General features: G+C 43.6%; 2 protein-coding genes across 4 annotated transcripts in view; one reads left to right on the forward strand and one right to left on the reverse strand.

Annotated features, from left to right (window-relative positions):
- RMND5A (required for meiotic nuclear division 5 homolog A) overlaps positions 1-8,431 on the forward strand; it is a 63,469-nt gene extending 55,038 nt beyond the window's left edge. The window contains exons 8-10 of one of the 2 annotated variants that reach the window (XR_010021661.1): positions 2,032-2,186; positions 3,781-5,673; positions 6,963-8,431. Coding sequence is in view for 1 of the 2 variants with exons in the window: in XM_063078306.1 (XP_062934376.1) it covers positions 2,032-2,186; positions 3,781-3,844 (219 nt within the window). In the remaining variant the exon portion in view is untranslated. Of the gene's footprint in view, positions 1-2,031; positions 2,187-3,780 lie in introns of both variants that reach the window. The other variant, XM_063078306.1, reaches the window with a different exon arrangement.
- A 4,677-nt stretch (positions 8,432-13,108) lies between these two features.
- CD8A (CD8 subunit alpha) lies at positions 13,109-17,284 on the reverse strand. Of its 2 annotated transcripts, XM_063078903.1 has the most exons (6): positions 17,236-17,284; positions 16,782-17,147; positions 16,126-16,236; positions 15,896-16,006; positions 15,248-15,278; positions 13,109-13,160 (listed from the first exon to the last, which is right to left on the reverse strand). In XM_063078903.1, exons 1-6 carry the CDS (start codon positions 17,282-17,284, stop codon positions 13,109-13,111), a joined length of 720 nt encoding a protein of 239 aa, XP_062934973.1. The 2 variants fall into 2 exon arrangements, with proteins under 2 accessions (XP_062934973.1, XP_062934974.1); XM_063078904.1 differs by lacking the exon at positions 15,896-16,006.
- Positions 17,285-23,449: the final 6,165 nt, after the last annotated feature.

Genomic DNA, 23,449 nt, shown 5'->3' on the forward strand with positions numbered 1-23,449 from the left:
GCTCATCTTGCCTTTTAACCAGAAAACATTATTGTAGCCATTTGAGAGTAGTTCTTTTATGTCAGTAGAAATGAGGAACCTAGTACATTTTAGAGGCACTGAAGGAGTGTTCTTAATATTTTGATGTAAAGTGGTAGTGAAAGCTGATGAGGGAAAATATGAGAAGTGGGGAGGGTTGTATATACTGTAGCATGCGGTGTGTTCTGCAGTGCAGTTCATAAACCACTCATATTATGATTTCTTTTAAATATAAAGCAGTGCATCAGTTTAATTGGATTTATTTTTGTCCTAAGCATTGATGTTGATGAAATCATGGGTTTGTGCTGGTTATTTTTTTCTAATACCAATTGAAATAAATAATAGCTGTTAAAATAGATGTCATCCCCGTGACACCTGCAGTCATCAGTGTCTCCAGTGCTGTGTGTCTGCTGCTATTGTGGAAAGGGCCATGGTTTTAAACATCAGCTCCAATCACTTGCCAACTCTGTAACTTCTCTAAGCAGTAGTTTGTTCATCTCTAAAATAGGGACCATCCTTCTCTTTATGGGGCTACTGAAGGCTAGAGAGAGGATAGGAAGGTTTAGAATAATAGGGGACACGTAATAGGTACTCGGATTGTGGCTGCCATGGTGCAGTTACAATGTGGAGTAGCAGAGGTCATTGTATGTGTGCTTCTCCCAGGCCTCTGACAGTAGGCCCTAAGACTTGTGCCTGGAGTTATCATTCCTGTCACAGTTGTGTCACAGACCCTGCAGGGCTAAAATAGGTATTTGGCTTTATGCCTCTTTTCTGCCACACCTGTGCACAGGTTATCTGTAATTACCTTGTTCTTTCAGCTGGTAACCCTGTCAGTTGGTGCCCCAGCCTCTCCTCAAAGATCGTTTTTGATTAAAGGCACAGGTGCATTCCCAGTCCTGAGTGTGGTCAGGACACAAGCAGCACCCCCGCTCCACTGCTGCTAACTTGAGCAAGTGAAAAGAACGTGAGCCTTCCCTTGCTTTGCTGAGGCAGGTGCCTGGCAGCTCTCAGTTTCCTAGTTATGTTGAAGCATCTTTGACACTGTACACTAGAGCAGAGTGGATTGAAACCCGAATTTGCCAGAAGTTTGTGTATCAGACTGGTAAAGCAATTGGAGGTGGTGATTTGGCCATCTTTCGTGAGGATTGTTTTACACTTTGTCATCAACTTTCTTGAAAGAGTGTGGGTAATGGACTTTGGTAGTCATTTTTTATTTAGAAGGAAAGAAAACAGAGTTCTGACATTTGTGGAGCCTCTGTCATATGTCAACCATTCTGCTGGTGATTTCTTAGCTCTTGGATGATTTGTTTTGTTTGTGGCAGAGAGAAACTATTGATACAAGTGCCAGGGGCATTGATGTACAGATTGCGAAAGGTCCTGCTGAAACTTAGCCTGTTTCAGGTGGTTTCTCTTGACCATTACACATAAAAAATGGGAAACTCAGATCTGAAGCTCACATGGAAGTAAACCATAATTAGTCAACCTTTAAAGAAGTTACTACACTGAACTTTATCACCTAGCTAAGTGTGCTACAAAACAGGGTTTTGGTGGTGGGCTGAGCCCGTGGCGCACTCGGTAGCGTGCTGCGCTAGCAGCGCGGCGACGCTCCCGCCGCCGCGGGTTCAGATCCTATATAAGGATGATCGGTGCACTCCCTGGCTGAGCGCCGGTCACCGAAAAAAAAAAAAAAACAGGGTTTTGGTGGGTTTTGCTCTTAGGTATATGACAAATTTTCAAGAGTGTTTGACTTCTAGAGCATTGCCTTGTCTTTGAATCTAACTCTTAAACAGAATTTGGTTTGAAAAATAGTGTTATAAATAATTTTGAAGACTAATTTAGCACTTTGAATCCCTGATACTATCCATCTTTGAGTTATTTAGAACAGTGCTGTAGAAAGTTACTTTCAGATGCGTAGATATGAGAAATGTTCTTTGCTGCACAGTGCGTATTCACATGTGGATGGTTTTCTGAAATACAAATTTAGGCTTTTTCCTTTTTTTTTTTTTAAAACAGATTGAAGTGGACCTTGGTAAAAAGTGCTGGTATCACTCTATATTTGCCTGTCCTATCCTTCGTCAGCAAACAACAGATAACAATCCACCCATGAAATTGGTCTGTGGTCATATTATATCAAGAGATGCCCTGAATAAAATGTTTAATGGTAGCAAGTAAGTATCTGACATTTTAAGTGTTAGTAAATAATTTTTTTTTTTTTAACTTGGTGGGAGGATAAGCAACAAGAAGATAAATAATTGTAGCTAGATTTAGAAATAAATAGATTTCTTAACTATTCATTTGGCAAAGCGGGTGGTATCTGATCTTTTGTCAGTCTTTAAATTTGTTCATGGATTTGGTGATTAGATTTATAAGCGTGATATTTAATTCTTAACTTTTTGAGTAGGTGATACACCCCCTTCCCCTTTTTATACAGTGTAGGGTGCTATACACTGTTCTGCACTTTCCTTTTTTCACTTTAGTGTTTTTTGTGGATTTTTTTATATGCTGTAGAAAGAGCCCTCATTCTTTTTTGGTTAGAGCTGCAGAGTATTCATCCATATGGAAATACGATTATTTAACCAGTTCCCTATTGATAAACATTTAAGTTGTTGTTACTATAAATAGTGAAGTGAATTACCTTATCTATTGTGATACATAAATTTCTAGAATTGGAATTGCTCATTGATTCAAAGGGTATATATATTTGTAATTTTTATAGACAATGAGCTCAGCTTTTGAAAAACAGTCTCAAAAGCCTATTTCTAACTTAGGCAGCTAGAAAATTTTTCATTGGACTTCATTTCAGACCCATTATGGGAAGGTCCTTCTTTTGTGGGAAGGCCCTCGCATGTAAAGATGCTGTTTATGCCCTCCCCAGACCATGCAGCAACCCTTGTAGTGGAGATTAGTGGTGACTAGAACCAGATAGATCATTGATCTTAGCTGAAACTGTGCTGGTTTCATGTGCTGCTACAAAGTATGTGGGCTGTTCTTGGTGAAAGCTTGGCAGCTGGCACCAGATTTGCTGCGTTGAATAGACTATATGACCAGTACATTTGAAATTCGTTTAGAGATAGGTACAACCGGAACTTCTGGAGAAGTTGGATTTACTTCTGAAACACCAAAAGCAATGTCTAGAAAAGTTGTTTTGTTTACAAAACAGTTTTCACTGATTCCCACTGAAGAAGAGGCTTTCAGTTTAGGGTCTGTCTTGGATGATATTTATTTGTGACCCTTCAAAGCTTGGCATTTTTATTAAAGGATAGCATAATAAATCCTCAGAGCAAATATAGACAGACATGTTGTGTGTGTGTGTGTGTGTGTGTGTGTTTGAATTGTTAAAGATACAGTTGACCCCCAATATCCATGGGTTTTGCATCTGTGAATTCAACCAACTGCAGATCAAAAATATTCGGGGTGAAAAAATTTCACAAAGTTCCAAAAAAGCAAAACTTGAATTTGTCATGCACTGAGTACTGTTTTGAATCCACGCAAATGAAGTGATGTGTAAGCATTGGATTAAGTGTTAAAAGTAATCTAAAGAGGATTTAAACTATAAGGGAGGATGTGTGTAGGTTATAGGTAAATAAAATACTACACCATTTTATATAAGTCACTTGAGCATTGGCAGATTTTGGTATCTGCAAGGGTCCTGGAACCAATACTCTGTGAATACTGAGGAACAACTGTGCTATAATTAGATGAAAATGGAATGCTCTGGTACTGATTTATTCCTTGATTCAATGTTTTCTTTCTTGTCTTTAGATTAAAATGTCCATATTGTCCAATGGAACAAAGTCCAGGAGATGCCAAACAGATATTTTTCTGAAGAAATAACTTTAGTGTGCAATTTGTAAGTGAAACTGAATTATGAGTGCATATCAGAAGAGAACGTTCCATTAAATGCAGCTAACCAAGGATTCCTGTGTTTATATAAGCTAATGCTCCAGAAACTTTGCCAACATGTTAGTGTACACACACTGAGGGGAACGCTCCAGGTGAATATTATCATAGGGCTTTATTATATTCTTGGTCTTCATTTCTGATCAAGTAAATACACCAGCAGTTGTCATTCAGTGCAGGTTTTTGTACTTAATTATACGGTGATTTTTTTACTTTTTAACAGCAGAAACAGAAATTGACCTCCCCGCCATGTGTTTAATATTTCTCCTGCTTTTACTTTTGTCATTTTCTTGATAATTGTAAGCCTTGAGAGTGTTTGTGAAAAAGTTTTTATTTCTTGTTATGTATACACAATTAAATGAATATTCTTCAGAAAAAGTTTCATAAATGGAATTGTGGTTATAAAGCTAATTTGCATTTTTTCGCTTAAGTAAGAAAGATGTGATAGACTCCAAATTTGCTTTTTCATGTTTTTCTCTGCTCCAGCTCTTGCCAGGAAGTCAGCACACCTGCATTTGAGCTGTGCTTATAGCCCCAGCAGGCTGCCTGTTTAAAATTCCATCATGAATTTAGCAGGCTGGTGTGAGAAGTCTCCCACTGGATAGTGGAAGGAGTACTATTGTTTTTTTGCTTTTATTGCCAAGAGGTGCTTATTTTAAAAGTATGTTCAATAAAATGAAATGCTGAAGTTAGAAGTGTTCTTAAGTTGATATTTGCTCTCTTGATCTTGGTAGCCCACTTCTCTGAAATCTGCCTTCAGGACTTGGCTGTCAATTGCATTTGTATGTCATTGCAGACACAGTGTTGTGCATGTGTGTATATATATGTGCACCAGCATCAAACATTGTGTATCTAGAAGGGAAGAAGCATGTTCCAGTCCTAAAATGCAGTTACCAGACCCATCACTTTAAATCCTTAAAGTTAGAAGCTAGCAAATTTTCTGTCATGCAGAATATGTTTACTGCTGTTTTTGTGTTTGAATGGTATACTGTTCAATGCCTCTCTTCTGCAAAGTGTATCATCTCATTGACTGTGAATCTGTATATTATTCTGAAGGATACAGATAATGATCTTTTCTCTTGTGAGGTATTTTCATTTAATGCACTGTCCAGAAATAGCCATGTGTAAGAGTCTTTCCCTGTATGTACATGGAAGAGACTTATGTGGACATTATTTTGACTTAAACCCATGAAGTTACTTCATTATGAGAAGAGTGTTATGGAAATCACCAAATATTTTGCAACTTTATTTCATCTGACATGGAACTGATCATCAATGTACGAGTACATTCATGAGAAAGTGAAAAAAGAAGAAATCAGAAGCAAAGAGAAATGGGATACTTCACATTTTAAACTACAAATGGACTTAGTTTGAGGGAGGGGAATAACAGGTTTGGTGCTAAGTTAATTGGAAACTGGCAGCATTTGCAGTAATATACCAGCCTGAATGGTTTATCCTGAAATGTTTACCTGGGAGAGCTGGGATTAGTTTGTGAAGAAAATGGGTACTGCAGAAAAGCCCTGCTTACTTATTGTGTGGTGAGGCTACATTGATGGCTCCTGTGTGCTGTGCAGCTTAGCCAGCAATCGGGATTGGCCCAGCTCAGAATGCCTGCCTTGTCCAACCTCTGGCCCCATAGGACTTTTGCCGCATGTTTCTGCTTCACTGGTGGAACCCTCTGTAAAGGTGCCACTCTCTCCACTAAAGCAGTGAAGGAAGAAAGCTGAGACGAGCTCCTTGGACTGCAAAGAGAAGGTAGAGAGTTCCAGCCAGTACTCTGGTTGAGGGTGTTAACTGGCTTCTTAGATACAGTTTTCCTTTGAATTAAAGCCTAGAGTATCTTTTTCTTTCTTTCTTTCTTTTTTTTATAAAACCTTTTTCTCCCTAGGCCAAATTTAGCCTTATTCACAACTTACCCTCACCTTTCCACTTCAACCACTGATACAGCATTTAGCCTTCACGTAAGGTTTGAGTGATACAGATATGCTCTAGAGGCTGGTGATAAATATTTTTGGTGGCCAGACACTTCACACAGTTGGCTCAGGCCACTTTTAGGGACAAAAGCCAGAGCTATGCTTTGTCCCTCTCCCAGTTTTGGGACTCCTGTTGACAGTTTTCTGTGCAGCTCATAAAACTTTAACAAGAACATACATTAACTGAAGCATTTGACTTACAGGTTCCTGTGTTAAGCTCCTTATAGTCCCACTGGACAGAAGGCCAAAAATTTGAAACTCTGTTGATCTGACAATTTAACATGAAAATTATGTCTCGTGATCTTCTTTAAGTGCACGGACTTAAAATTCATTGGAGACTAAATGTGAAGGAGAGGTGGATTTGAAGAGGCCAGACTTTTACCAAAGATGCTGAAGTTCAATGTTCTGTCCTTCCTACTCTAGAAACACCTTCACAAATGGTGTTTTGACCATATCATTGCTGATGCTATATGTATGTCAGCAGTATGGGAGGGTGATGCTATTTGTCTCTCTCTGAGTTCGCTTGCAAAAAATGATACAGGCAAGGTTTTTTATAGTCAGACTAATTATAATAATATACATTGAAAACAGACTTTCAGAATGGTTCCTAAATTTCTTTCGGAACCGTTTCCATTTATCAGTTGTGGGCAAAGGCCATGGGACTATGCTAAACCAATAAAATCATATTATCAAATCTTTAGGTTTTGACCTAGCCAGAATATCTGTGTTTTCAAGTACAGTCTTTACACTGGCTAAGGTTGTCTTCTGATCTTTCTCCTTTGTGTGATCATCACAGATGCCATTTCTGTTGTTTTAGTGGTGATTATATGAGACTTCTAATACATAAATGAACGGGTATTGGTGCCTCTTTATTTTAAAAATTTTGAGAAAAGAGCCACCTCATTTTCATAGGGTGTGTATTTTGTGAGTGTGTGAGCATTTAATTGAAAATAAGAAAGTTATGAAGTAAATCTTTTTAAACTTTTCTGCAGCAGCTAATGTATACAGAGACACTAAAACCCACACCAAATTATGTGGGGAATGAGGATCTTTTTTTTTTTTTCTCTCCAGGTAGTCCCACAGCTCATGCCATTCAAGTTCAGTATTCTTTATGCTGTGAGTTATTTCCACCTCAGTGGTTTCAGCCTTTGAGACAGTGGATATTGCAAAAACCAGGAGCGCTTGGCTGTCCATACAAGACAAACTGCTTGCAGACTTCATGAGCCCTCTGGCTTTCCAGCTCAACCGCTGATAAAGTGGACTGATAGCCATGGTATTCACTCTGTTAGTCAGCAGACTCAGGTTATTTTCAGGGAAGGTGTGGAGGCATTGTTTGGTTAGTTTCATCAGTAGGATGTGTAAGGTGAAGACATAAACCAAATACCTTTCACTACTTAACTCTAGTATATTATCTTTAGTAACACTAGAAATGCTGTGGTCTTGAGGGAGGGAGGCACACAGAAGGTTTGGCATTTCATAAGCCTATCCAGCTGTGGCAGGTATTATGTAGTGTGGTAGTGTTTACCATAAAGAGGTACAAGCTTCACGAACTGTTTTTATCGAACTATGATTGAATAGATACCAAAAATAGAATGACAAATGTATTTTAACAGCAGATGAGGCAATTGGTTGTAGGATGCATTCTGTGTTGTTGATTTTACTTCAAGACCTATTGAGAGAAAAAAAGTTTTGTTTTCAAGACATTTCTGCTACAGTTTAAACTGTAGTGGGCATATGCTTCATTTTCTTCCAAAGAGGCAAAAGCAGCTGGAACTGGCTTACAGCACATGCTTTGTTTCGCGGTATGGGTGAAGACGTCCACTCTTATTTTAGAGTCACTTACCCTTCTACAGCAAGGCAGATGTGGGGTTCATTAGGATTTTGTGCCTGATCTTTTCTTTTGGGGAGGGGTGGGAGTGAATGTATTTGGGATGGGAGAGAAGCAGAGAAGAAATGAGAGTGTGAGTGAGTGTGCATGTGTCTGGAATTCACCATTACCCCCACTTGTGTCTAGCAAGGAGCAGGTGTTTGATGTACTTTGCTCATGACTGCAGTGTGCATGTATTTTTTCTTCCGTGTTTTCTAAACTTACACTAAAAGGATTCATTAAATCATCTTGTTCAGATGGCTCAGGATTGTATTTGTTTTGCTTACCCTGTGCTCTTGGGTTCTATAGTATTTCTATAATTATGTAACAAGAATAGTGTTGCACTGTAATCTATCATATAAAGTTATATGTATGGAAAATTTTGATCAGTTTTTTAAGAAATGTATCCTGTTTGCAGAGGCACAATAAAGTTGTATCTTATAGACTATAGGCAATAAAGCTAACAATAAACCTTATTTAACACAAACCATATTCATATTCTCTGCTTATTTGATTTTAGAAAAAGTCTAGCATACTCAGTAGTTTCAGGGATTTCATTTTAACTTAAAAAACTCTGAAATGTTTAATTTATAAATTTTGGACCGATATAATAGAGTTTCTGAAAACTATAAGAAATACTTTGTTAATGTGTGTATTCCTATGTAAAACACATGGCTTCTCCTGTGTATATTTTTAAATATTAAAGAAATGCACATTTAAAAATTGTTTTGTGGACCCTGTCTGTATAAATGTGCCAGGTGACAGAGGTATGAGGGAGGGAGTGAGGACGTGCAAATTGTGAGAAGAGGAAATTGCTGCCTGCATTTGCGAAGGGTCTGGGTGTGAAGAATTTAAGAAAATATCTTTGTTACCATCTCATCCTGTTCCAGTGTAGCCAACAGTGTGAGAAGGGGAGGTGGCTGGGCACCTTCCCCAGTTTCTAAATAGGGGTTGCCTTAGTGTTTCCAGGCTGCTGCCTCCTCCTGCCATCCTGTGCACAGCTGGGGCCCTCTGCTGTGCTGTCACCAGAGTGGCAGTGAGTGTGTGGCAAGAGGGGCTCTGAATCAGCTCGATGTCCAGGCTGCGGGTGCAGTGGGGTGTTTGCACTTAGCATTGCCAGCAAGGAACAGTGGTCAAATTGTCTGTCTTACTCAATGACAAAGTAAGGTTGTAGAGACCAGGGATTTATTTGTGCTCCTTTTGAATATTTTTTGAGAGAGAGTTGGTCTTATCTGGGATTTTAGAGTGTTTCTACCTATGGGAGCCTGTATGTGTCCCACGCAGTCGCATTTGGGGCTAGGGGCCCAGGTGGTATAGAAGAGTCCAGACCAGGGTCTTGCCACCTCTCTCTGCCGCACTTGGGCTCTCCAGGATTCCAAGTGTGGCCTTGGATCAGCAGCATTGGCATTTTTATGGGAAGTGCAGTCTCAGGCCTCAGCCCAGACTTAGGGAATCAAAAGCTGCATGCTTGCAAGCAAACTGGCTTCCCTTATGAGGAGCCTCTGGGGTGCTCCCTGTGTTATGAAGTATCCTCTCAGATGTGGGAGGTAAAAATCACACTGAGCAGAATTTACCCTTCTCTTGATGACTAAGTCCTGAGTCATCAAGAAAAGTTAAATTTAGCGTGCTTTGAACTGTTTAGTTATTTAAAAAATCAGTGTATTTCTTTAACCCTCCAGGTAATTAGAGTGTTGTGTGTGCAGCATGGTAAAATGCATTTTGCAACCCCCTCCCCACCAAAACTGTGAAAGTAAGCACCAAAGATGTGTAAAATAATGGATTTTTGTAATGGCAAAATAAGGACTGAAAATGCACCTTTATACAAAACAGTGGCTTGATCCATCTCATCCCTGACTGGTAGAGACGATAAACGGTATCCCAGCAAACAAATATTTCCCAGAGGGCAGGCTTCCCTGACGTTTTTTTTCTTCAGCACCCAGAAAGAAATAAATTTAATATCACAACCGTGTACACACAAAGTTTATAGTTCTGAAACAAGTTTTACAAATGTGATGCACTCTATTTTCTATTTCTTTTATTTGTTTAATGCTCATCAAGACTCTAAATTGATTTCATGACCTGCTAATGAACTGAGAACCACAGTTTTTAGAACCTTGCATGAAGGGATGGTGATACAGTGATCCATGCATTCACAAGACTATTTTCCAATCTGTCAGTACATGTGTAATGGAAAGTAACACACATAACCACCACCTTTCCTTATAGCAGTGGGGTGTTTCTTACACTCCTGTGAGTCTTCTTTGCTAGCATAGTGTGGCAATGTCTAAATATTAGAAGTATAATCAAGAGCTCATTACTGAGCTCCTGTGTGTCAGGAAATTTTGCATTTACTTAGCTGTACTTCCTTCTGGCTTAGAAAAATGATAAGTGCCTCATACTAAATACTGGCTTGTACAATACAAATAGAATCCTTTCATTTAATAAACAGATGTGTATATATTAAATGCAGAAAATTTTTAAAGTACTCACTGTGTACCAGGCACTGAGATGAAACAGCTTATGCACTGCTGGAAGACACAAGAGTAGAGAGCCTAGATCCTGGAGCATTCAGCCACCCCACAGAAAGCTGGTTTCATAGCCTCTGCATTTAAGCACTGTCTATCATTGCCTCCTTTAGTTCTCTCTGGTGGAGAAATGCTGCTCCAGCCTGCTTTTCAGATTAGGTTAAGTGGTGCATGCCCCAGATGGTCATAAAACTGTGTGCAGAGAAGGATTTGCATGCAGACCCAAGGCAGGAGGGAGGGCCAGCTTCTAGCTGGTAGAAGAGGTGGAGATTCACGGGTGATTTCCAAGGATAGGGTGGATTTTCCCAAAAGCAGTTGTTAACAGCTGAAGAAATGACAAATTCCTCGGTTTTTTTCCTTCCACAAATACGGTATGTTTTTGTTTAATGAATGAATGTTTATTAAATGAGCCACATTGAGGCTGGATTCCAGCCAGCTGATACAAAGTTTAGGGCATAGTAGAGGAGTCACTTCTCTTGCCCTGTTTTTCAGGGTCCAAAAAATGTGGGTATCTTTGCTTAGTAAGATTTATAGAACCAATGCTTCAGGCTAGCAATTGGCAAATGAAATATTGTTGAGGCAATATTGCTGAGGCAGGGAGCTTTGAGTTGTTGTTGAGTGCTCTTTCTGCATGTTCAGAACAAAACAAACTGGATAGGTGTGGTCATCAGGGAGCCCTGAGCCTAAATTCACACCTACATTTCTCATGCTTGAGGCGTGCATGGCATGCAGATTTGTTTTCTATTTTCTTCCTGGCCTAGAGGCCAATTCTAATGAATACTTTTTCCTATATTGATACTTCTGATTTCCAAATTCTTGTTTACCATTTTAACTTGTGGTAAGTTAAATCCTTTTTTTTTTTTTTTTTCTGAGGATATGAAAAAAACATCAGTAAGTTTTTGACTCCCTCTGGAACCTTCCAAATGTGGCCCTCCACTGCTCACCACCAAGCTGAAGGTTGAAGAGGAAATGCTGCTCAGGGTGGGAGTGCCCTTTTCCTGTTTTCGCCCCAGCCCAGATCTTTGACCTTGGTGCTCCAAGGTCATCTTCACAAGTTTCTCCCCTGCCCCAGGAGGGTAGGAGCCCATTGTGGGATGCTCCTCCTCATCCTTCGCAGGGAATCCAAAGACAGCCCAGAGCCCAGGCCCTGTTTCTGCAGGACTCAGAGCCTGGCACCTGCTCCAAGCTGGGCCTTGGTCCCTGGGGTGCCTCCTGGCTCTGATCAGCTGGATGGGTTCAGGGAGGAAGGGCAAGAGCCAGACTTTGTTTCATACGAAGTTTCTCAGCTTTCTCTTCTGCTTTCCTCCACACAGGATGCTTTTCCCTCTTGCTTTCTGTTCTCTAAAAGTGTCTTGGTGTTAAAAATTAAGGTTGTGGAACACAGGTTTTGGGGGGCTGGTAAAGCTCTCTTTTTGACCTGGTGCTGGTTATGGGAGTGTGTTTATGATGCCATCGAGCTGTACACTTGTGACAACACACTTTTCAGTATGTATGTTTTACCTCGACAAGATGGTTTTGTGATTTATTATGAATAGTATCATCTCATTTGTTACTCAGAACAAAAGGAAGAAAAATGATACAAGAAGTGGCCAATCTGTTTTGATTGATGTGAAATGGGGTTTCCAGGGTGAAGCTGTGGACTGACCCAATAATTTTAGGTACTGTATTTATCCTAAAGAAACAAACACGTGCAAAATTTTAGAAGCTTTATTAAAGTGAAAAGTTGGAAACAAATGCCTGGTAAGAGTTAATGATGGCACAAGTGAAAATGGAATGCTATTTAGCCATTAAAAGATGCCAATGTTTATTAAGGCCACTTATAAAAGCATAGTACAATCCCATTTTTAACAAAGAAGGTATATATTTTACATATATGCATAGAAAATAATCAGAAAGACCTCCTTTCAACTTTACTGATGCTCAATCATATCTATAAGGGGGCTGCCCGTTTCATGGGTCCCTCTGCAGTGCAAGGGCCGGGATAGCAATTTTGCCTCCCCATAGGGATTTCACAGAGATTTTCTTTAGAGATGGAGGGATTCATTTTCCAGGATTCAGTTCACCCCTTCACTTTATTTTGGGAATTCTCACTTTCTATACAACTTTATGCTTGATTATTAAAGGATCTCATACTATTCAACTACATTTATAGAACGCTGTGAAAGCAGAAATTCTCTTTATTTCATTATCTCCTCTAGGCTCTGGGCACAGGAGTGGGTATATCACAGGTGCTCAGGAAATACTTATCCCTTGCTGTCTGAGACACAAGCACCCCACCCTGAGACAGAGACCTCCAGAAGAAACACCTGAATGGTGTGGAGGAAAGAGTCCTGAGCTGGGAGAAGAGGGTTGTTTCAGCTCTGGCTCCAACCCTGACTTGCTGTGTGACTGAGCAAGCTACTCCCATCTCTGGGCTTCTGCTTCCTCCTTTGCAAAATGGGTGGGGTTAGACCAAATGGGTGCTGAGGCTGCCTCCAGCTCTATCAGCCTGGTTCTGAGAACACAGCTCTGGGAGAGAGCAGTGGCCTGCCCCTTTCCGCCCTTTACCCCAATGTGTGTGCACAACAGTATTGTGACCCCTGCGGTGTACCATAGACATTGCATGGTTTTTTTTTTTTTTTTTTTTTTTTGCATCAATTAAAGTAAACATAAAAAAAAGGAACCCTTCCCACCCCACCATCACTAAATTAGTGAAAACAAGAATGGATACATAAGGAAGGAAGGCTGGAAAAACCAAAAGGGAAGGACTTATTCTCCTCTTAAGGAGAGAGCTCAGTTTCAGTTTGATGTTGTGTAGTGGCTGTCGCACAGGGCTGGTCGCTGTGTTAGATGTATCTCTCTGAAAGGCTCGGCTTGGCTCCTGGTCTCACCACGGGCCTGAAAGAGAGGCAGGAGACTGTCACTGTAACAAGAGCCCCTTCAATGGAGTATCCATCCAAGTCTAGCCCCCCATTTCCCCAGCCTTTGAAGGTTCTGAGAGTGTGTCCCTGGGCATGGGATTGTGTGAATGACCTCAGCAACACTGCTAAGCACCATCTTGTGTAATCCTCATGGCAACCTTAGGGGTTAGGCGCTGGGAAGTTAGAGAACGTAACCAAAGCCACACAACTAGGAGGTGGCTGAGCCAGGACCTGAACCAAGTTAGTCTGGCTTCTTGAAGCCTTTGTCAAGGTCCCTGTGTAGGTGAGAGAATGAGGCTGACAACCAAAGTCTTCATCTGACCTCTCAGCCCAGGAGGATCACAGAGACAGAGGAGAAGGTGCATGAACCACCATCAGCAGCCAAGAGCTGCTTTATCTAAAAGTCCCTTTGACAACCCAAACTTGATGTTATGCTAAAAATGCATGTTCATTCAGTATTGGGCTAGTGCCTCCTAAATGGCTAATTCTTCACGAGTGTCATGTTTGCAGTACCCCATCCTCCAGAACCAATCTGTTAAAGCTAAACTGCCCTCCATCATCACTAAGTATATTAACCTAAATGTGTGAATTCCTCAGATGTGTTTAATCTGCATCACTTTGTATTTCAGGGCAGGATTTTGTTTTTAGCTATTTGTTTCAAAATAAGAGTTTTCAAAAAAAAAGAGATAAGGGATTATCTTGCAAAAGCTCGGAACTGCACCCCAAGTAATGAAAATGCTAAAAATTCTTCTCTGTTTTTAAAGAGTCTTTATTCCCTTGGTGTATCACCTGTAACACATGCATTGGAAATTCTTTACATTTCCATGGTTGAAAATAATGATGTGTAAGATGCTAAATTTGGATTCCTTCAGAGGAATATCAAGGAGTGCAAAATGCAAACCCCAGGTAAAAAAATATGAAATATTTTCATCTACTGAAAGGAACTGGTGTATACAGCTGGTTATTCTTAACACTCTGCTCCAGCTCCCCGACCACAAGAAGGAAGCTGAGCTTTGGCTGGAAGTTGCAGTTGGGCTGCTTGCTGGCAGTATGGCCTTGGAAAAATCATTAAATGTCATAAGCCTCAGTTCCCTTATCTGTAAAATGGAAGTCATAGTAACTACTTTAACAATTGTTATGAAACTTGGAATTAAAAAAAAAAATATATATATATATATAAGAACTGGAAAACTGTAGGCTTTCCTCAGATGGTTATTTTTGACAGTCTGAGTGTAATTTTGCCTCTGCCCCCCTTGGGTAGATTTCCTAACTCTGAGCTGGAGATTGTGAGTTGGGACCGTGGCATCTACCATACAAAGTTGCTATGAGGATTAAGAGAGATCCTGAGTAGAACCCCCATCACTGTGCTGGGGCCAAAGCAAGCACTTGTTACATGTCACCACAGGGCTGCCTCAGCCTAAGGGCGAAGGAGAGAGGAGAATGGGGCCTCTATTACGGACTGTGTAATCATATCAGACCCTGATCATATCAGAGTGTTCATGGGCTAGTATAGGATGGGGCAGTCACTTGAGCTGCCAGAGAGCTAATTGTCCCTGCCTCTGGGTCCCCCTTTCCTCCACTCCTGTCCTTTGCAGCAAATCAAGACCCTGAACTGACACCAGGAAATTAGGAACCAAGGCCATTATTTATTTGTTTCAGGTGATAAAAGATTGGCTCTCCCTCAAAAACCCAGACTTGCCAAGTAGGGAAAAAAAAAACTTTTCTTAAAACAACAAAACTCAGAATTATCCAGATAAAAAAAACCTTAGGTCCTCTGAGAAGCTAGGATGAATTGGGGGCATCCCTCCTACAGATTTTTTGTTGCTAGGCCAAATAGATTTACTGAAGTTACACTGCTCTCCCCACCAGCCCAACCTGGACTTGAATTTTCTCAAGAGTGCAGGCCACGTGGCCGGCCTACTGCCTCTCTTAGTTCAGGGACTACCTGATTCCACTACGATGGCCTCTCTCTGGGAAAAGTTCCCACCATCTACTGCTGGGGAAGCCAGGACCCGGGCACGGCCGGGGCCTCCCAGAGCAGTCTAGGGGTTAAAAGAGACTAACCTGGGACATTTGCAAACGCGCCTCCGGTTCCCTGGATACGGAAAAAGAAGGCAAACAGTGAGTCCCCTGCCCCGACCCCCCAACCAAGAGTCCCCAGATACTGTTTCCCCTTCCCTTTTCCTATTTCTTTGAGGAATATAACTCTTGAGAACCTAGATGGGGGCTTCTTTTCCATCCCTCTTCTCAGGCATCAATTTTTAAAACGTTGCAAGTACAGATGCGGGTGAACATGGGGAACCTGCAGACCTGAGCGGGCACAGTCATCTGCGTGGGACCCACAGCGGGGTGGGGGCTCGCGGGGAGGGGACCAAGGGCAAACCTCGAACCGGTCGTGGTTTTCACCCAGCCCTGCTGGGCGCGGGTCGCAGGGCCGCAGCGACCCCTTCCCCGGCGGACGTTTGCGCTGAGTCCGGACCTTCGCGCCCGCCGCGGGCTTCGCGACTGGAACACGCCCGCTGCCTCCCAAAAGCCTCTCCGAGCGTGGAAAGGGGCGGAGAGGGGCTTTCCCGCGCTCTCTCTCCAGGAGAGAAGCGGGCCGTGCCTGGCCCTGCGGTGCCGCTCGGGAGTCCCAGAAATCTCAACCCCATCGAGCAGCGCCAAGGGCTGCAGCGGGGCAGCCTCCTCCCCGCGCGAATCCTCAGGACTTACTGTGGTTGCATATGACGGTGATGACCAGTGACAGGAGAAGGACCGCGCAGGTCCCTGCCAAGGGCGCCCAGATGTAGATGTCACAGGCGAAGTCCAACCCCTTCGTGTCCACTGACGACACCGAAGACGCCGTTTAGGAGCGAGCGAGCCCGGGACCCTCCACCCCGCCCCGCCATCCCGGGCGCGTCTACCGGCCCCGGCCCTGAGACCTGCCCCTCCGCCAGCCTCACCTGGGCCGCCCGCCGCGGGCCGGCACACATCTGGGCGCCGGGAAGGGGCCTGCGACGCGGTGGTGGGCACCGGCGTGGGTGGTCGCGGCGCCGGCGTGGTGGTGGGCTTCGCTGCAGCAGCAACAGAGCGTGGTTGGGGGCCAGGCTGGGGTTGGGGACGCGCCATCCCTTCCGCCCCTCGCGCCTTTACCCATGGCGACACCTGCTCCGGGTTTGCCACCCCCGGAACCGTATGTCGCCGAACTCCGCACCCGGCGCAGAGGAGAAGGGGTGGGGACCCCGGGGCACGCGCGGACCCCTTCGCGGCATGGGGCCATAGCACGCAGCGCACCCGACCCGAGCCCGCTCCCCTCCGCCCAGCCCCTCTCCAGGGCTCAACCCGCATCCCCGTGAACTTGGGGTATCCTCATTTTACTGACGAGCAAACAGAGGCGCCTGGAATCTAAGAAACGTGCCCAGGACCACACAAGCACCCGACTGGAGCCCAGATCGGCCGGACAGATAAAAGCCATCTCCAGTCCTTGATGAGCGGCACCTTAGCCTCAGTTTCCCCGTCTGTGAAATGGGAACAGTATCTATGTAGACCCCAGGGGCGCTGAGAGGCTGGAAAGCGGGGCGTCCTCCATGCGGGGAGGAGCCGCGCCCCGCGCCCGGACCTGGCAGGAAGACGGGCACGAAAGGGCTGAAGTATAGCACGGAGTTGGCCAGCACGGAGCAGAAGTAGTAGCCTTGGTCCTCCTCGCGTAAGCGGCGCAGGGTGAGGCTGAAGACGTCGTTCTGGACCCGCCGGCCCGAGAACTGCTCGCCGTCCAGCCCCTCGGCCGTCTTGATCCGGGTTTGGGAGACGTACAGGAGGAAGGTGGGGCTGACGGCGGCGCCACGCGGCTGGTAGAGCCACGAGCAGCCCACCCCCGGGCTGGGCAGCAGCACCTCGCAGCGCAGTTCCACCTGCTGGCCCAGTTGCCCGGTCACCTCCCGCGGCGACATCCGGAACGGGCTCCTCCCGAGGGCTGCGCCGGCGTCTGCGGGCAGCGGGCAGCGAGACTGAGCCCGGAGCCCCGCGAGCCCCTCTTGCCCCACCCGCTGCCTTCCCGGGGACCGCAAACTCACGGAGCAGCAGGGCCAGCGGCAGGAGCGAGGTGGTCACCGGCGAGGCCATGGCGCGCTCCCTGGGGCGCGGCTCAGCGCGAGCTCCGACGCGCGCGGGGGCCGGCGGGGCGCGGAGGCGGGAAGTTGCGCCCTTGGGCCGGCCGCCCAGCCCGATCTCGCATTTGGAGGATGTGATGTCACCCGAAGCCCCCGCCACGGAGAGAGTCGCCCTGTTTTTCGCGGTCGTCACTTTCCAGCCCGCTGAGGAGGCCGGGGGCCGTGAGTGGTGAATGGGGCAGCTGGGGGCGTCGAAAACTGACAGATGAGGAACAGGGTTTAGAAATGGCACTTGGCAATGCCTCTTGTGGGAGTGACAGAGACAGAGGGTAAAGAGATGAAAGATTTCAAGAAGTGAGGGTGAGAGTGGGCAGGAAAGAAGAGGACTGTCCACTTCTTTGCCCTCGTTCGAAGCATCTCCTGCTCTGTCTGCAAAATGAGCACTGAGGACTGAGAAGGGACAGGCGTTAGTGACCTGCCCGCTTCTGGGGAACTCAGGCAGGGAAACCCAAGTGATCACCGAAGAATGGCCTTCTCCCTTCCACCGAGGAGACTTCCAATGGGTGGCAGCAGCAGCAGAAGCCTTGTGGGGTCCTGGCGGTCCTCTGCCGACCACACTCTTGGGGACTTTCTCTCAGGGCTAAACTCACCACCAAACCCCATCCCCTCTTGGGGCCTTCTTGGAGGCAACAGCCTCACACCAGCCTCTCTCCTGACCAGCCCTCCAGCCCCCCTGCTATGAAAATTATCTTCATTAAGGGGATCTACAGGTGCCACTACTGCAGTCTCCCAGGACACATGTTGCTGGATGCAAGTTCAAACCCTGGCTTGGTTGACCAGCCTCTGCCCCAGTCCCCTGCCCTGCCCTTCCCCTTCTCCTGTGGCTGCAGCCTCACAGGTTTCAAGTCATCTCAACTGTGCTCCTCTGTGCTTGCAGGCCCTTGCATTTGCTGTCCCTCTTCCTGGAACGTGTTCTGTTTAAGCCGTGGGGCCAGCTCTCCTGATCTGTGACTTGGATCTCATTTCTCTCACCTGTGGCTCTGCAGGGTGGTGTGTGTGGCCTGGTGAATGGAGGCAGTTTTCCCTCTTCTGTACCTGGCACATGTGTCCCCTTCCCCTTTGCCTGTTGCTCTCCTGAAACCTTCCAGCCCCAGTGGTGAGCCCTCCTCCCACTTCTTCAAGGTTACTGGGGCTGCCCACTTTGAATCTCACAGTGGGTGCACATCACATTGCCGCTGCTGCTTGATTTCAGGGGCAAGCCATCTGGCATTCTCTGTGCCATGTGTCTGCCCCACTTGTGAGTCTGCTGGGTGAGAACTGTGTCCCAGACTTCATGATGTGTCCTCCACCCCTCAGGTGTCTCATCACAGCGTGGGCTCAGCTGTGTTTGCTGAACTGCACTCCCCTCCTGGGGTCCAAACTTCAGCGTTGGATGAGCTTTTTTAAAAAAATTACTTTGATTTCAATGCCCCCCCCCCCGCCCACTGCCTTCTCAAAGCTTTCAAGGTACTTACTCTAATATGGAACATGGAACATTTTGTAAGTGTTTTTTAAAGTGCCTTTTTAAATTACAAGAATAATATATTCTTGAAGAATTTCAGACAATACAAAAATGAATACAGAGGAAGTCCCTGTCTCATCTCTCCTCACTGTCATCTACTCTCCAGAGAAAACCACTATTATAGTTGAGTGTGTTCCTCAGATATTATCTGTGCATAAACATGCTATACATCGTTTTAGACACATGGGATTGTATTGTGCATATGTATATTTGCAACCTGCCTTTCTTATTTAACAGTAGAAGGAAAGCTTTTCATGTCAGCAGATGTAGATTCACCCCATTCCTTTAAATGGTTGCATTTTATATGGGTGTTCCATTATTTAATTCTCCTGTTAGTGGACATTTAGGCAGTTTCTCATTTTTTGCAATTATTAGCAAGGCTGTTGTAGATACAGTGTACCTGTATCACTGAGGACTTACGCCAAGGACATGCAGCATTTTCAAATGGAAGATGAGGGAGTCGAGGAATGAAAAACCTTTGCAATGATGGTTATGACTGGCATATAGATGTAGGCAGGCATGCGGCGGGGTAGGTGTTTGCATGTGTGTGTGTGTGTGTCCCTGGCTATATAGACGCAATGCTGTCCCTTCACTCACATGAATAAATGGAACAAGGAAACAACCAATTCCAGACAGGCCACCAACACTGCAATCCTTGCTTTAGATGGAAGTTTCCCATTTTGCTTGGTTGCTGCTCTCACTGCAGGAGGTTTGTCCAATGGCCCCACTGGCCAAAGCCTACAACCAGGAGGGTGGTAAGAATGGCTAGACATGAAAGTACACCTTACAGGGTGGAGAAAGCATTAGAGGGGGCACAGAGTCAGCCTCCAGATACTTAGATCTTGGGAACCAGGCCCCTGAGTATGATAATGGCCAGATTTGGAGGTGTACAGCTAAAAAATGGGGTAGTTCTATCTCGGTCTCCCAGAAGTGAGCTGTATGTAGCTGGCTTGGGGGCTGATATGGGTTGAATTGTGTCCCCAAGTTTTATGTATTAGAAGGTTGATCCCCACTGTGACCGTTTAGAGGATTGGAAATCCTATTATGGTAATTGAAAGGTGGGGAATTGAAGAGGTGATTAGATTCTGAGGACTACGCCCTAATGAATGGATTAATAATGGTGGTCATGGGCATAGTTCTGAGGGCTTTAAAAGGAGAGCGTGTGAGAGTCCTGCCTTTCTCACAATGTGATACCCCTCTTCACCACCGAAGAAGACACTCACCAGATGTGTTTCCTGGACTTTGGATTTCCCAGGCTCTGAAACTGTAAGCAATAATTTTCGTTTTCTTACAAATTACCCAATTTCAGGTATCTTGTTACAAGCAACAGAAACGGACTAATACAGGGGACTTCCAGCCTTATAGCTAAAAGTATCAGCCATGGGGGTGGCAGAGTACCATGGGGGGATGGAAGGTATGCCAAGACAACATATCAAACCCACCAAGGAGGCTTTGTGACCCCAATGATATTTTTCACAGAATGTGGTGGCTTCTCCTTGTAACCACAGTGACATCCGCCCTGCAGCAAGCAGAAGAGCAGATGCGAATACACTAGCTGTGGAGGTGCTTGCTTTCTGTAGACCAGGTGTGCAGAGGGCTGGGATGGGCCTGTCCATCACTGCCAGGTAAGCTGCCGTACCCCCCACCATGGCACTCACACAGGACAGGGTGAAGAAATGGGAATGACCGCACTCTGTTAAGCAAGCCCCTTATTTAAAAAATATCCACAGAGAGTAAAATAGTAACCACTTTCTATGCTTAATTTAAACAGATTTTTGTTTTTCTCAAAGTGTTTGTTCTTAAAACAAAGAAATCAATTAATTGTTATTTACGATAATTAAAGACATTAAAAAGCATCACTATCCTTCTAAGTATAGTGGTGAGAAAAATAAAAATAAAAATGCATCACTGGGCAGGGCAGTGGTAGGATATTCATCAGGCTCTGTGCCACAGCTCCTAGACACTGACTGTAGGGACAACCTGGAATCATGGCTGTGAAGTTACCTGCTGTGTCCTCTTGCCAATTCAGGTCTGCAGAGATGTCACTGGTCTCCTTGGCAGGAGTTAGCTTGTTGGCTAAAAAACGCCTTTGAAACTTGAGTTATGGGGGACTTGCTTTATCTCAATCATAAATACTTGTCAGTTTGACCTCAGTTTTGCCATCCTTACTTTCCTCCACCCCGGGACCCCCAGGCTCATCTAGGCTGCTGTCCTCTCTTGTCTGGACTTTTGCAATGGTGGTCTCGCTGGTCACCCCACTTCTACTCTCAACTCCCATCGCTCCTCTTTCCTAAGACAGAGCTGCCCAAGAACAAGTGCCTGTGTTTTGCTGGTTCTCCTTCCTGGCCTCCCATTGCATGACTGTTCTTTTCTCATTTTAAAACTGAAAGGCAGACTTCCCACCCTTCTGTACCTTACTATGCCCCACAGGTACAAAACACTCCGGGACACCAATCAAAGGGACAAATCCAAATATTTTTCATTTAATGTCCATCCCTTAGGAATTGCCAAAGAATGACTCTCGAGTAGAGTCCCGGAGATCCAGGCAAAGAGGCATCTGGGAGAAGTGCTGGAGGCAGAGCACCTCGTGGCAGACTCTTGGGCCTCGTTACTCTACCCACCTCTCTATTGTAGAGCTAGAAGTCAGAGGTGAGACAGTTGTTATGGGGATGCACATTAATGTGTTCATTAAGATTACAAAAGAAATCAGACTTCTTTTTCAAATAGAAAGTAAGTCTGATTTGCTGATTGGTTTAACATTGAAGACTGGCTTTGCCAATAAGGTTTTGGAAGTATTTTTATTTTCCATGAATCAAATGAACTAAATCTTTAGCTCTAAGGTTTTGATGAAAATAAAGTTTGAAACCTATGATAAGATAAAAACATTTTATCAAAATATTGTTTGTATTGAAATTTATATTGAAATTAAATTTAGAATATTTCTATTTCCCAAGCCCTTTCTGAGTTTCTAAGTTTATGCAATTGCTTTTAGGTGAGAAAAGGGTGTAGTTGATAGTTACTTGAAAGGCTTTGGAAAAGCCTATTTTAAGTGGGCTTGCAGAAACTGAGAAAGTGAGTGACTCTAAAGATGGTAACAAGTCCAGGTGCTGGTCAATTTTTTTTTTTCCAAAAAAATTGAAAGAAGACCTACTAAAGTTGGCAACTGTTATGGGTTGAATTGGGTCCCCCCAAATTCATTTATTGAAGTCCTCAGCCTCAGCACCTCAGAATGTGACATTATTTGGATAGAGGATCTTTACAGAGGCAATCAAGTTCAAGTGAGGTCATAAGGGTGGGTCCTATTCCAATAAAACTGGTGTCCTTATAAAAAGGAGAAATCAGGACATGACACACACAGGGAGAATGCCATCTGAAAATGAAGGCAGAGATTGAGGTGATGTTTTTACAAGCCAAGGAAAGCCAAAGATTAGCCACGCAGAAGCTAAGTGAGAAGCATGAAGCCTTCTTTCTCGTAGCCCTCAGAAGAAACTAACCCAGATGACACTTTGATCTCAGACTTGTAGTTTCCAGACTGTGAGGCAATAAATTTCTGTTATTTAGGCCACCTAGTTAGTGGCGCTTTGTTACAGCAGATCTAGCAAACTAATGCAGCAACTAATAGAGCAATAAAATTAATTTTTGATGATACACCGCTATTGTGTTCGTTGTTTTTTTCTTTTTGCCAAAAAGAATTTGGAAAAAGTTAAAAGATTTAGTGACTCTGCTCTAATGAAACCAACCACTTATTTATGCGAAAAAGATTTTTCAGTGCTTACATTGTATGACAAATAAAACAAAACAAAACAAAAAAGAAAATAGTGCTGAACTCTGTCCCTTTCTAGCAATAAGTCTTATTATCCTATGGGTTCACTAATTAATTGGGTCCTATCCATTTCATTAATAGTTGGATTTCTACCCAAATTTATGTTTTTATAAAACTTATTTAGAGATGATTATAGATTAACATACAGTTATAAGAAATAATACAGAGAGATCCCATATCCTTCACTCAGTTTCCACTAATGATAACATCTTGCATGACTATACTACAATACTGCTACAGGTTACTTTTTATGTTTACTAATTAATTTTTAATATTTATGATTTACTTATGTTATTTGGAACAATTGTGCAGTACTAATAGTTGAATGATGACATAATCTAAATAAATTTTTAATACTTAGACATTTATGGTTATAGGAAGTTAAAAATTCAATTTATATGCTTTTTTTGGCAGAGAAGTATGATATTACATATTACCTTAAAATAAACTTTCTATGGAGGAAGTAGACTACAATTCATGAGTTCAAGGAGAAAAAAGAGTAATAATAAATTTCCAGAAGTTAAATAATTTGTATTTTGAAAATGAGCGATGGTTGAAATAAAATTGATACATTATTTACATGCTATTAGAAACAATTTAAAAGGGCAAAATAAAGGTTTTATTTTAAAATACCGATATTTACATTGGAAATTATCTCCTTTATAATGATGAAAAATGTTTGATATCAGGTTAAAAATGAGTGAGGGAGTACTCCCATTTCATAGCAGCATTATTCACAATAGCTAAAAGGTGGAGAACCTGAGTGTCCATCAATAGATAAATGAATAAACAAA

The sequence above is a fragment of the Cynocephalus volans genome, chromosome 14 (genome assembly GCF_027409185.1).
Source record: "Cynocephalus volans isolate mCynVol1 chromosome 14, mCynVol1.pri, whole genome shotgun sequence".
Classification (NCBI taxonomy): domain Eukaryota; kingdom Metazoa; phylum Chordata; class Mammalia; order Dermoptera; family Cynocephalidae; genus Cynocephalus; species Cynocephalus volans.